The sequence below is a fragment of the Cydia pomonella genome, chromosome 3 (genome assembly GCF_033807575.1).
Source record: "Cydia pomonella isolate Wapato2018A chromosome 3, ilCydPomo1, whole genome shotgun sequence".
NCBI classification, from domain to species: domain Eukaryota; kingdom Metazoa; phylum Arthropoda; class Insecta; order Lepidoptera; family Tortricidae; genus Cydia; species Cydia pomonella.
The window spans coordinates 26,551,541-26,564,749 of NC_084705.1; the positions used below are offsets into that span (position 1 = coordinate 26,551,541).

The window sequence follows — 13,209 nt, forward strand, 5'->3', positions numbered from 1 at the left end:
TTGTAATGATTTCTAAAATAACGAAACATATGTTATAATTATAATTGGCACTAATCGGTCTAAAAAATGTTTTTCAAAAATGTTGTGCCATATCCGCATTTTACAATAAAATGCTTTTATTTCACGATTACCACTATATGTATGTATGTCGGTACGTATTATGTATGTATGGTACTATAGTACCATACAAATACTTTTAGGCACATACGTTTAAATTTATAAATAGTAAACGTATGTGCCTAAATGATAAATAAGTTATCGATAGTTTTTTTTTTTTGCTTGTTTTCGCTCTCCTGCATACCAATGTAAGTGGCGTATGGCACAAATGTGTACCGGTACAGTTAAGAGATCAATGTTGGAACACTTTATTGATAACTTTAATAAACAACTTGAACATTGTAATTATCCGTTGTGTATTATTGGTGATTTCAATTTAAGTTGTATAAACTGGTCTGAAATTTATTCTAAAGGTAATATAACGCAAGTTAACGGAACCTCAGCCATGGGTCAGTTATTAATAGACTTTTCTTACCTTAACAACTTCAAGCAACATAATCATGTTTCCAATAACCAAAATAAAATTCTAGACTTAGTGTTCACGACCATTTCTGACTGTGACGTCATTCCAGCTGAAGATATCCTAAGTAAAATTGACCCCTATCATCCACCCATTATTATCCAACTGGAGTTCAAACAGAAGAGCTATGTCAATCCTCGTAAAAACAATCTTGTTCCAAATTTTTATAAAGCCGATTACGATAATATTATTAAATATTTAGATACACAGGACTGGAATGAAATACTTAGTAATGAATCAGATATAAACGAAGTGGTACGCGAATTCTATGACGTTATTAAAACAGCAATTATACTATTTGTACCTTTGGTAGATAAATCGCGTAAGAAAAAATATCCCACATGGTTTACTAAAGACTTGATTAGAATTCTCAAGGAAAAAAACAAAATCAGGATTCGTTATAAAAAGTATAAGAATCCTCTAGATGAAATATCCCTCAGCATACTAAAGAAAAGATTTGACAAATTGAAAGTGCACTGTTACAATTCATATATTGATAAGCTTGAAGAACAATTGTTGGTTAACTCTAAACATTTTTGGTCTTTTGTCAAGAATAGACGTGGTGGCTCAGGGTCATATCCAGCTTCGATGACAAATGGAATCACTGTTGCATCTAATGGACCACAGATTTGTAATTTATTTGCTGCGCAGTTTTCATCGGTTTATTGCCAGACTGAGGACATACCATGTGAAGTAACTGACTCGAATCCTGGACAGTTCTTAGGATCCATATTGATTGACAGTGATTCCATACTTAAAAAGTTAAAAATGTTGGACATCCATAAAGGGTCTGGACCGGATAGGATACCCCCACTCTTTATTGTCAAATGCGCATCTAGCTTAGTAAAGCCTTTACAGATTATTTATAATCAATCTTTACATTCTGGCCAATTTCCGACAGAGTGGAAGCTTGCCAAAGTGGTTCCAATTTATAAATCCGATGATAATACTCTAGTTTCCAATTACCGACCAATTTCGATCTTGTCAACTTTTGCAAAAGTTTTTGAATCTCTGGTATGTCCATTCATTGAGTTACATTTTAGGCAAGTCATAACTGATCACCAGCACGGGTTTACCAGAGCTAGGTCCACAAGTACTAATTTGATATCTTTTACCGAACATGTCGTGGAGGCCATTGATGATCACACGCAATTAGACGTAATATACACGGATTTCAGCAAAGCCTTTGATCGCGTTTCTCATTCTGTACTTTATCATAAACTTGTCACGTTGGGATACTCAGGATCTCTTCTCTCCTGGCTTAAATCATATTTGGATAAAAGAGCTTTCTATGTTGTAGTTAATGGACATCGTTCTGAGGTGCATGACATTAGTTCAGGAGTTCCGCAGGGATCTCACGTTGGTCCTATCCTATTTAATATCTTTATAAACGATATACAAAATTGTTTTGTGAATTCTTGTCCGTTTTTATATGCCGACGATTTAAAGTTTGCTAGGCGAATAACCACACCTGGAGACGTGGATCTGTTGCAAAGTGACCTTAACAGAGTGAATCAATGGTGCGTTGACAACGCCATGCAGTTGAACATCAAAAAATGTTTACATATAAAATTTACTAGAAATTATAACCATATAGATTCATCCTACCACATCGCTGGGGAACATCTTAACGAAGTTGATCATATCAAAGACCTGGGAGTTATATTTGACAAAAAGATGACCTTTGTACCGCACATCGATGCTATTATTAAGAAGTCTTCTAAAATGCTAGGCTTTATTATAAGAACCGGTAAACATTTTCGAACAGTAAAAACCAAAATCCTTCTTTATAACTGTTTCGTGCGTAATATCTTGGAATATTGTAGCACGGTATGGCGGCCTCATTATTCAACTCATTGCCTCAGGATAGAGAGAATTCAGAAACGATTTCTTTGGCATATATCTAGTCGCACACCATTAGCTAGCAAATATACATCTTATTCAGTAAGATTACAACACTTCCAAATTAATACTCTTGATAAACGAAGAGACATGCTTGATCTTCAATTTTTATATAAACTTTTAAATAATTATATAGATTGTCCACAACTTTTGCGCAAAATTAGATTTAGAGTCCCATATAGATATCCCAGGAACACAATAGACCTTTTGTCTCCGGTATTTAGGAAAACCGTCTTAGGCGCTAATTCACCCATTCCACGACTATGTAGATTATACAATAAACTTAGCCACTGCTGCGATATTCATTCTGACTCATTGCTCAGGTTCCGAAAATTATTGAATATGAATCTATAGTATAAACAAGTTTAATTTATTTTTGTTATTTAACCTGTAACTTTCACTTTATGTTAAGTAAGAAATTGTTTTTTCTTTTGCATGCTGTGTTTACCTATAATTAGTTATGCATCACTGAATGTTTCTTTTTTTGAGTTATGTAAACGTATTGGATGTAATAACTGTTGGTAGACCTTAATAAATAAAATAAAATAAAAAAAAAAATGTATTCTCACCCGATTTTAATATAAATGGCAAAAACCGTGAGTTAGTAAAGTTACATGATGATGATGATGAAGCATTATCATAATCGGTTCTTTATGAATTACATTTATGGTTGTTTAAATTAAATTATTATTATATGCACTAAATTGGTTTGACACAGACTTAATTATCTGGTTAACGTCTTTTGTATGAATTAAATTAATAAATCTTAGTATTTGTATTTTATTAAATATGTAATCTTAATGTCATACCCGGCTAAAAGAAATTTTCTAAAATAAAACGAACATTCACTGAATGTCGGATTATTGTTTATGACGTACTTACTAATTTACTTATTATCCAATGCTTTAAAAGCATAGTATTTAGAAATTTGATAAAGATTTAGAAAGCTACAAATATTCATTTAGAAATTGGTTTAATCTATTCTATAGGAACACACAAATAAATAAAACCGGGCAAGTGCGTTTCCCCCTAACACCCTACAGGGGTCACCTTTCGTGATACTTAGGTCGTTTTAACAAGAAGATAAGTTTTTTGGAAAAAAATCATTAATGGCTCAGGCCTTAGGCCAAAATAGTACGGCCAAAAATACTTACTTATACAAAAATACTCATACTTAATCCGATTAATATCTTTAAATATTTTATAAGCGTAATCGATACATTTATTTTACGTAAATATTAAGTAAATCGCACTTTTTCGGTGTTACTATTACTACAGTACTACCATTTTAGTACTGTAGTAATAGTAGGCGGCGGCTCAGACACCCAATGCCCATGTGGGACGACTCCCCAAACAATGGAACACATGCTGTCCTGCCCAGCGTGCCCGCATGCCTGCTCCGAGCAGACCTCCGTGATGCGACGGCCAGGGCGATAAATGTCGCTACCTTTTGGTCCCGGTCTGAAAGTCCGAAACCGTCGACACGAGAAGAAGACCATTTTAATATATTCTTGCACTGTTCATACGAAAAGCACTTAAAATCGCATTATAATGTACGGTTTTGTAAAGGGTACATTTTTAGTACGCATATTTCACATCTCATCTGGCAACTCTGCTTGTGACACAATCTACTATTCCCGACAAAATACATTTTACAATGTTTGTGTCCCAAATTCAAAGTTTCAAACACAGCCCGAAGCCAGTTATCAAATAAGACCGAAGGAAGGAAAATTGTTTATTTATTTCACATATAAACAAATCAGGAAGTGTAGATGTAAGGTTACAGGATAAATACCAAAAACAGACCAAAAAGGAAAACATCCCAGGAAATATGAATGGTAGATTATGTAAAGAATTTTTATAATATTTAAAGAAAACCAGTATATGCATATCAATTTACTAATCGGTAAAAGATAATGATGAAAAAAATGCAAAAAGATATGCCCCGGGTGAGGATCGAACTCACGACCTTAAGATTATGAGACTTACGCGCTGCCTACTGCGCTACCGAGGCGGATGATGTAATGGGCGAAAATAAGCTACGCTAGCAATGTGCTTGCGGCCATATTGAATTTGTTATCAGTAATGATGCTAGGTTAAGGTAAAACGCGAATGGATATGCAAATAATTTTGTTTTTCTTTGTTACCGCGCACGATATTTCGTTTGTAGATGAAGATTAAAAACTGCCTACTTTTGTAAGTCTAAAAGGATAAAATCGTTTTCAACACAGGCAAAAAAAATTCAACGCGGGAAGAGGTGTTGACAAAACTAAATGGTTTTCAACTATTTCCATGATCTCATTATAAACAATCAAATCGAATAATTGTAATTATTAAGCGCGTCACACACTTTACAAAATAAATAAGCCCTGCTTTATTAATACCTACTTACAGAAGCCAACATAACAACAAGCAGAAAATCACCAACTTTATACAATTACGAAGCCCTAACAGTGATGTAACCCAAATACCTGGTCAGCCGAATTATGTCAGAAACATAGTGTATGTATGTATGTGTTGCTTGCGTGTAACGGCATAAATTGGGGCATGGGTCAAGGTTTTACCAGTAGATTTTATATGGAAATTTAATTAGGTTTTTTCGCAGGCAGTCATTTTGAGCATTAGTTATGACTTATGAGCTACAGAAGCTATGCGTACAGCTGGACTGGTTTATTAATAAAATGTGATGTTAATTAGGTATTGAAGGTAAGTTCACAATAACTCACATTTAAAACAAATAGTATATTCTTAAGTGCATCATAGCGACTTTAAAGAGTTATTGATAATGTTTGAGCCGGACTAGATTTCTTATGGGTGTATTTATTAAAGTCGCTATGTTGCTGCTTGAAGCATCTGTTAAGATGTACAAGGCCTGCTGATGATGACAATGTGCAGTTTTCATAGCAAAGGATGGTTAGCAAAAAAATATACAGCATTACAGCTAATGGGCGCTAATGCGCTGTAAAATGAAGTAGTAATAAAGCTATAAAATAAAATTATAAGATAAATATGAATAAGCTACCTATGTTGATTCACAAAAACGTAAAAATGTTTAAAACGTTTATGATTTTTGTCAGCAAACAAGTCGCAGTCAGGTGCAAAATATAAAAAAATAAAAAACGGCGTAAGTAGTTGTCGGGAACAAAAAACGTAGTCTTCTTCGGCATCAAGTCCTGACCCCACTTAATATTCGAGATGTAGCAGACATTAGGTTAACATTACGCCTTATCTCAAGGGAGTTAAATTATAAGCGTAGCATGCTCAGTAAAAATTTGTTTGGGTATAAAAAGCTGCTTTTCTTCTACAAGAAGCGGAGAAAAGCTTTCCATACCTTTTCTTTATTAAACACACTTTATCACCTAGTGAAACACAAAAATTTTCACCAGGAAAATATTAACTATGAAATACCAAAAAAATCAAACCAAATCAAATCCAAATGAACGTAATAAAAAAAGTATCATTCAAAATCATCATTTAAAACACACAAGGAAACAACTCAACATTTTCATCTGATTACTTTGCCCCACTTGTGGATAAAACGAAATTTTCTTGATAACGATCACTACATCACTAGTGATGATATATGTTACAAAATCGAATTTATTTTTCTATTGTTTTATGAAACTTTTTATTTTTGGTAACTGAACATAACTATTGTTTATTTCTTTTCAAATATTATATAGTAAAAAATAAAATAATGATACCTAAATATATTTTTACGTAAGTATATATACTTACGTAAAAGTATGTTTAGGTTAGATTAGTCGAGTTTTTGAATTATATTATTATACAATTTTCCTTTTTGTTTCTACTTAAAAGTTGACTGGTCAAGTTTTATTGTTAATGAGTATATGTACAAAACCCCGGGCCATTTAATGAAAAACATTCAGTATATTACCAAAAACTTTCGAAATATAACACTTGACAATTCTGCCTACATTACACAACTCTTTCTTATTAGGTAAACAAATAAAATAAAACTATATATACAAGCAAAGTCCATAGTTATATTTCTAATGTATCTATTTCTCCGTGACCGAAACGGATTGATTTGCAATCCCTTTTACTTATTATTACCATTGCGAAACTATAATTGTTAAATGAAATTCAATTTAATCCGAAATTAGATTTTAAAATAGTAAATACTTTTATAATATATCATTGGCCTTATTTTATGTAAGCATTTATATGTTTAGTTATATTTACGGCTGTTGTTATCCTAAATACTAATAAAAAATAAAAATAAAAATACATCACCGTAGTGAACTAAAATGAAAACAACACTTTGCCCAGAAAGGTAAATGTTGCCTCTCATAAAACATCTATCAAGAACTAATAGGTACGTACTAATCGTACTGTGTAGGTAAGCAGTTAGTAAATTAATTAGTAATCAAACCATGAATTCAATTATATATTCTAGAATTGTCCATTTATCCATAGGAAATATACATATGGATAAATGATTTTTCAGTAGACGAATTTACCCGCCATCCAGGGCAAAAATGGATAGTTTAACGGCAGGCAAAACATGAAGAGGCTTCATTTTTTGCACTGATAACCATCTAAATATGTTAATAACTGTAAGATAATATGTTAATTACAGAGTAGCTAAGTGCTGACTGAGTTGAATGGCGTGGTCAGAAGCCGTTAGCGAGATGAGCGAGATTAGCCATTTTACAAGATAACTTCCTTCTTCGTAAGTTGCATCATCGGGAAGAGTTTATATGATCGTCCGCATTGTCACGCATTGGCATGAATATGAGGCAATTCTCAGAAGTTTTTAAATGAAAGGAAAAAATTAATAGTTTACCGCTTTATTAGAGCATTTAACCAACCGGAGACGCCCTGTGTGTAATTTTCTGTAATACAAAATAGTCTGCCGATTTTTGCGGCGGAGGGGCACGTCAAATGTATGGCTATTTGTACATTACAGGCAAAGTAATCTGATGCAAATTTTGTGTTGTTTCCTAATTATGTTAGCAGCTACTTAACACTTAGCTGATAGTATTGACTTTTAAATGAAAAATATTTTATGACGTTTATTTGGTTTGATTTTGTTTGATATCTTACAGTTAATATTTTCTTCGGGTTGGTGTGTTGAAATATTTTGTATTTCACTCGGGAGCAAAATTTATCAACCCCCGTGCCTTGAAACACATATAGCAATTGTATCATTCTGCTTGATAATAAATCCTCATAAGTTCGGGCAAAAGGTGTTTCGTAGGCCTGCCGCAACTTTCATGCCTAATTAATATTTACTTTTTTATTTTAGTTTTTATTAATAACCTCATAACACTGCTTTATATAGTGTTCGGTAGTGACCCTGCCTAAGAATGGAGGTCCAGGGGATGGAAGAGATGAATAGATAGATGTTTTCTATGTGTGTACATACAAGTATTTATATATATCTATCTATTAAATATATCATCTTATTATTATTTGACGACTAGTCTGGCCTAGTGGGTAGTGACCCTGCCTACGAAGCCGATGGTCCCGGGTTCAAATCCTGGTAAGGGCATTTATTCGTGTGGTGAGCATGGATATTTGTTCCTGAGTCATGGGTGTTTTCTATGTATTTAAGTATTTATATATTATTATTATATATCGTTGTCTAAGTACCCTCAACACAAGCCTTATTGAGCTTACTGTGGGACTTAGTCAATTTGTGTAATAATGTCCTATAATATTTATTTATATTTATTTATTTATTTATCTTCTACTACCGATAACCGGCGCGTAAGACTCCGTAAAATGTAAAGTGGGTAAAGTGTAAAAGTGTCCGTAAAGTGTAAAATTGCCCCATAATATTTATTTTATTTAAGTATGTATTAGATTTGCATCACAAGACTTTTGATGATAGCCTAGCAACACATCGCAAAAAAGATAATAAAAAGTTTATGTCATTCCCCCGTTACTGAGCAAAACTTTGTGCTTATAATAGGGCACCGGCCGCCATTGAAGGTCTTCACTAATTATTCGTCACAAACTAGCAGATCGTTGAATAATCATCCAATTACCGGGGTTGCACAACGGTAAGCCTATTATTCGGCAGAGTTCGGTGACGCAAAGGGCTTCTCTTATCTACACCCGAAATTTGGAATATCCGGTATAACTTGACCCGTAGACTCATAACAAATATGAGTACTCGGGGTCAGTATAGACATACGATTGGTCTGCGTCGGACAGTTGCGAATCGTTGGGCTCGCCCCCGCATCACCTGATAATTTCATAGTTAATAACAGAAGGCCGTAACTAGCAAGAGAATATAATAACATGTGTCATTATGTAAGTAAGATAGATTATTGTAGTAGAACTAGTAGAATCCAGATGGGCTTGAAGAATGTATAATTTGATGTAAACGCAGGACATTTGTTAAGTTACATTACTTACATCTAAGTAGTAGGTAATTTATCAACACCTATCTACTCGTATAATTCTGATTTTAATAACAGGTTATAAATTAGATCTGGATTAGTTACAGATTAGAATCTGTCTGATTGAAGAAGTAACGGCCCCATTCGAAGAATGATTAAGACGCGTTTAAGATCTTGGAAAGATCTTTAAAAGATAGATAACTAAACGACATGTCAAAATTGACGTTTATTTCGATTCTGTGATCCCAATAAGATCTATCTACGATATTCTAACGTCAAAGTGACATTGGTTGCCAGAATCGAGCTGCTTCTGTCAATTATACAGACATACAAACGATATCTAAATAAGAACTTATCGTTATCGTATTTCATTCTTCAAATCGGGCCGTAGAGTTCTTTTGGTATAATTCTATTCATATAATTTATCCCAATTATCGGATCACCTCGATGATATTCAATCACAATATTGCATTGTCAATTACGTACCTATGTATGACCCAGCTCAGCTAAATGGCATAAATTCTCAAGAAATCTGAAATATATCTGAAACGCTTTATCTGCCCGCGTCCTCCCGTAAACTTCATAGTCATGCGCGCCAGTTAGAGGCGTATTCAGATCATACAAAAATGATAGTAATTTAAATCTCTCAGTAAATCTTGCTCGCACTCATATATTGGTGCGGAGGAAGATGTGGAGGTGGAGGATCTGGAATGGACTAGGAGGTTAATGTGGGCTAATATGTCACAACCGTTACAATGATAATATACTAATAAGAGATATAATATATATGTTATTATACTTAGTCCTGAAATAACTTAAAGAGAAGTAAAGAAGCAGATACCAGCAAAAATCCACCAACACGTTATCGAAAACTCTACATACGTTAATATTAAGTTTGCTTTGATAATCAAAAAATAGAAGAGGGACTAGGAAGGGGTAGGCTTTGGCGGAGTTTCTCTGATTATATCGGGGAAATACTGAAGAAAGGCCAGGTCAAGAGCACCCCAAACCGGCGAGCGTGTATGAGGAATGTTATGAAAGTGAAGGAAGCGAAAGAGGTATGTCAGGATCGTAGCAAGTGGAAATCCGTGGTCTCTACCCCTACCTCTCCGGGAAATAAGCGTGATAATACGTATGTATGTACGTGTATGTATGTATATATTTAAACTAGATAGGCTTTTGGAAAAACCGTTATGTTAGTTAGTTTTCTTATGTGAGTGTACGTTAGCATTATCAATATTTTCTTACATAATAAATATGAGCAGTATATTTTTTATGCAACACATACCTTAGACTAAAAATATATTCATAATGATACATTAAAATACCTTGGCATTTTCTGGACAATAAACGCAATGAAGATGCATTTCGACCTTGTTACAAATATCAACACAGACCGTGGTAACGCTCTATATTCACGTAATCCTACAAACATATATTCCACTATCAATAGCCGAAACGCCTTTTAATGTTTACATTCGTGTAATCATTGCATGTTAACGATAAGAGTTTGCGTGAGTCCGCGTTCCTCTATACGCATAGTAACCTCCTTTAAACACAATGCCACCTTACTAACAGTAAGCTAATTATGATACAGCACATGGCAATGTCATCTCGTATTTCCGAGTCACTTTTACCGACACATCCCCCCGACCTTATAAAAGAGGCGCGTGCCCGCCGCGCGCTCGCAGTCCATACCGCGCTACCGAGCGAGACGCACGTGTAATGCGTAAATATTAGTGGAGTCTCACTATCAGTAAACATGGAGAGCCCTTCTAGCCCGGGCGTGCCCGAGGATGAAGGCATCGCCACCGACCGCCGTCTCTCCACCGACGACCACGCGGACCTCTCCGATACGGCCTCCGAAGCCGGTTCCGGAGGAGGCAAGGACTCCGGCTGCGAAGTTGCCCAGGAGACGCAGGAGCCGCCCTACACCCCGCCCGACGACGAGCTTGCCAACCGGATAGTGTCTCAAGTGGAGTTTTACTTCTCCGATGCGAACATTACTAAAGATGCCTTCCTACTCAAACATGTTCGTCGCAATAAGGAGGGTTATGTGTCCCTAAAGTTAATCTCGAGCTTCAAGCGCGTCAAACATCTGACGAAAGATTGGAGGGTAGTTGCCGAGGCTTTGAAGCGGTCAACAAAGTTGGAAATCAACGAAGCGGGAACCAAACTGCGGAGGATCGAGCCCTTACCAGCTTATGATGAGACTACGCCATCCAGGACCGTCGTAGCTGTTCGGATGCCTATAGACAAACCTTCAGTGGAAAACGTGTCTCGTCTCTTTGCGAGCTGCGGAGAAATAGCCTTAGTCCGCGTACTCCGTCCCGGTAATCCAGTTCCCGCTGACGTTCGCCAGTTCCTCAACAAGAATCCCAGTCTCGTGAATTGTGTGTGTGCTTTAGTTGAGTTCACGGAGTCAGAGTCGGCGCGGGAGGCGCTGCGACTTCAGAACGCCGAGGATGAGGGCATGCGAGTGTACGAACTGAACGGTGTCCCTCGGGAGCCGAAGAGGAAGGCGCCGATACGCCGGCCGCCGCCGCGCCGCCACGAATGTGAATACTCGTCTTGTTGCAGCGGCAGTGAAGCAGAATACGAATACAGATACGGAAATCCTTTCCTCAGAAGGAACTCCAGTAGCTTCTTTGCACCACGTACGCCAGAAATCCAGACGTGGATTCCGCGGAGGCCATCGACGTGCAGCCACAGCTCGGATTCGGGAGTGTCGTTCTATTGTGGTTCGCGGCGGACCTCGCAGGCGAGTACGGGCAGCGCCAGCAGTGGCGACGGCTGGCTGGCACGCCGGCTGTCCGGCTGCTCGCTGACCGGACCGGAGTGCGGCGGCCGGAGGCTGTCCTGCGCGCCTCGGTTCGAACCTCGGACTCCGCTGGTGCCCGACGGCACACGCGGCTTCCATGCCGCTGCGCGTCAGCGTAGAATCTCGGACCTCGCGCTTTACTCACGCTAGAAAGCGCCCGCCAACCGTGACACCTTTCTAACCGCGTTGAATAACTGCCTTTCACGTTATGCCCGCTTAGTTTTTAATCTATTTCGTACGAGGAAGCGAATTGTTTATGTGATCGCGTGTGTTCTAGACGGTTTAGTTTAAGTTTCTCCGCGTTGATCTGTTTGAGGCGGCCGGCCGAAACTTCAGTTACCTATTTTGTACTTAGTGGTCTGGCCGCGTGCGGAAAGAATGTGATCGAATGAGCTCATTTAGTCGTAAGCCACAGGCAGCTGTGTTAGGTTATAATTTTCAAGTTTCGATTGTAATTTATTAGTATTTATTGTCGCGTATTTATTGCGAAGCGCGCGCGGTGGGCTGCGAGTTTTCATCCGATTATGTCAGAGTTGTGAGCACAAAACGAATAAACAAAATCGACATGCGAGTGATCGTAGACTCGATGGCCGCGCCGGCGATCAATGGAGTTGTGTAAGACTTGCGAAACGAGCAAAAGTAAAAGTCGTACATCGCTATAAAATCTGTCGTTCGCCGGACTCAGGAATGAGATAAAATTGTAACAATCGTAACAGCCCGCCGTGCTACGGCGGAACTAATCGTCTTCATGTAATACGATTAAGTCATAATATTAACTATAAGTCAGCCGCGCCATGTCATCTTCTTGTTAAGTCTAATGTTATTTAAGTTCGTTGTGATGTTTAATTTAAATGGTTTATTTCCGTTATTCTTAATTTATTCTAGGACGCGGAGGGTTATCGTTCACAAATTTCGGCATTAGACCGCCGAGGTGCTTTTTTTTGTGTACCCACTGCTGTTCTATAGGTATATTGTAAAAAGATAAATTTTAAAATAATAAATAAGATTTGCAGAACATTTTGTTTTTCTTGTAGGTACAAAGTTCGATTGATAAAAAAAAATAAGGAAGGTGTCTGGGTAGTGAAAATCAGTTTCCTATGTATCATTTTGTAGATGAGTTTTATTTTCATTTTAATTCGAAAGAACCGAAATGAGATTATAACAAAAAACACATTAACAAAAATTTGGTCAATTCAGGCAACTTGGACGACAGCTACGAGTATATTGGCTAATTTTAAGAAATCGTCAGGTGACACCAAAAATTACTAATTGCATAAAAATAATTAAACAAAAATCAACCTTGCTTTGTTACTGGTAGGGTTCTGCTTTGACTTTGGATTGGTGTTTTGGTTGCACTCGGCGAAATGTTTCTTACAACACTGTACACTTTTACAATTTTTTAATTTTGAACTAGTCATTATTTCAGTTCAGCGTATAATAATATAGAAACAGAAAGATATGGAAGGAAAAGACATGCTGCGCCGACCCCAAATGAATGGGATAAGGGCAAGCGAATGATGTATAATAATATAGTT

The 13,209-nt window shown here is 36.8% G+C and overlaps 1 protein-coding gene and 1 non-coding gene across 2 annotated transcripts; one reads left to right on the forward strand and one right to left on the reverse strand.

Moving 5' to 3' along the window:
- Nucleotides 1-4,420: 4,420 nt before the first annotated feature.
- Trnam-cau (transfer RNA methionine (anticodon CAU)) lies at nt 4,421-4,493 on the reverse strand. Its single transcript has one exon. It is a non-coding gene; the product is annotated as a tRNA-Met (tRNA).
- A 5,824-nt stretch (nt 4,494-10,317) lies between these two features.
- Nucleotides 10,318-12,689, forward strand: LOC133516429 (la-related protein 6). The gene has a single exon (XM_061849362.1). The coding sequence runs from the start codon at nt 10,616-10,618 to the stop codon at nt 11,822-11,824; it is 1,209 nt and encodes a 402-aa protein (XP_061705346.1). The 5' UTR covers nt 10,318-10,615; the 3' UTR covers nt 11,825-12,689.
- The last annotated feature ends 520 nt before the right edge of the window (nt 12,690-13,209 follow it).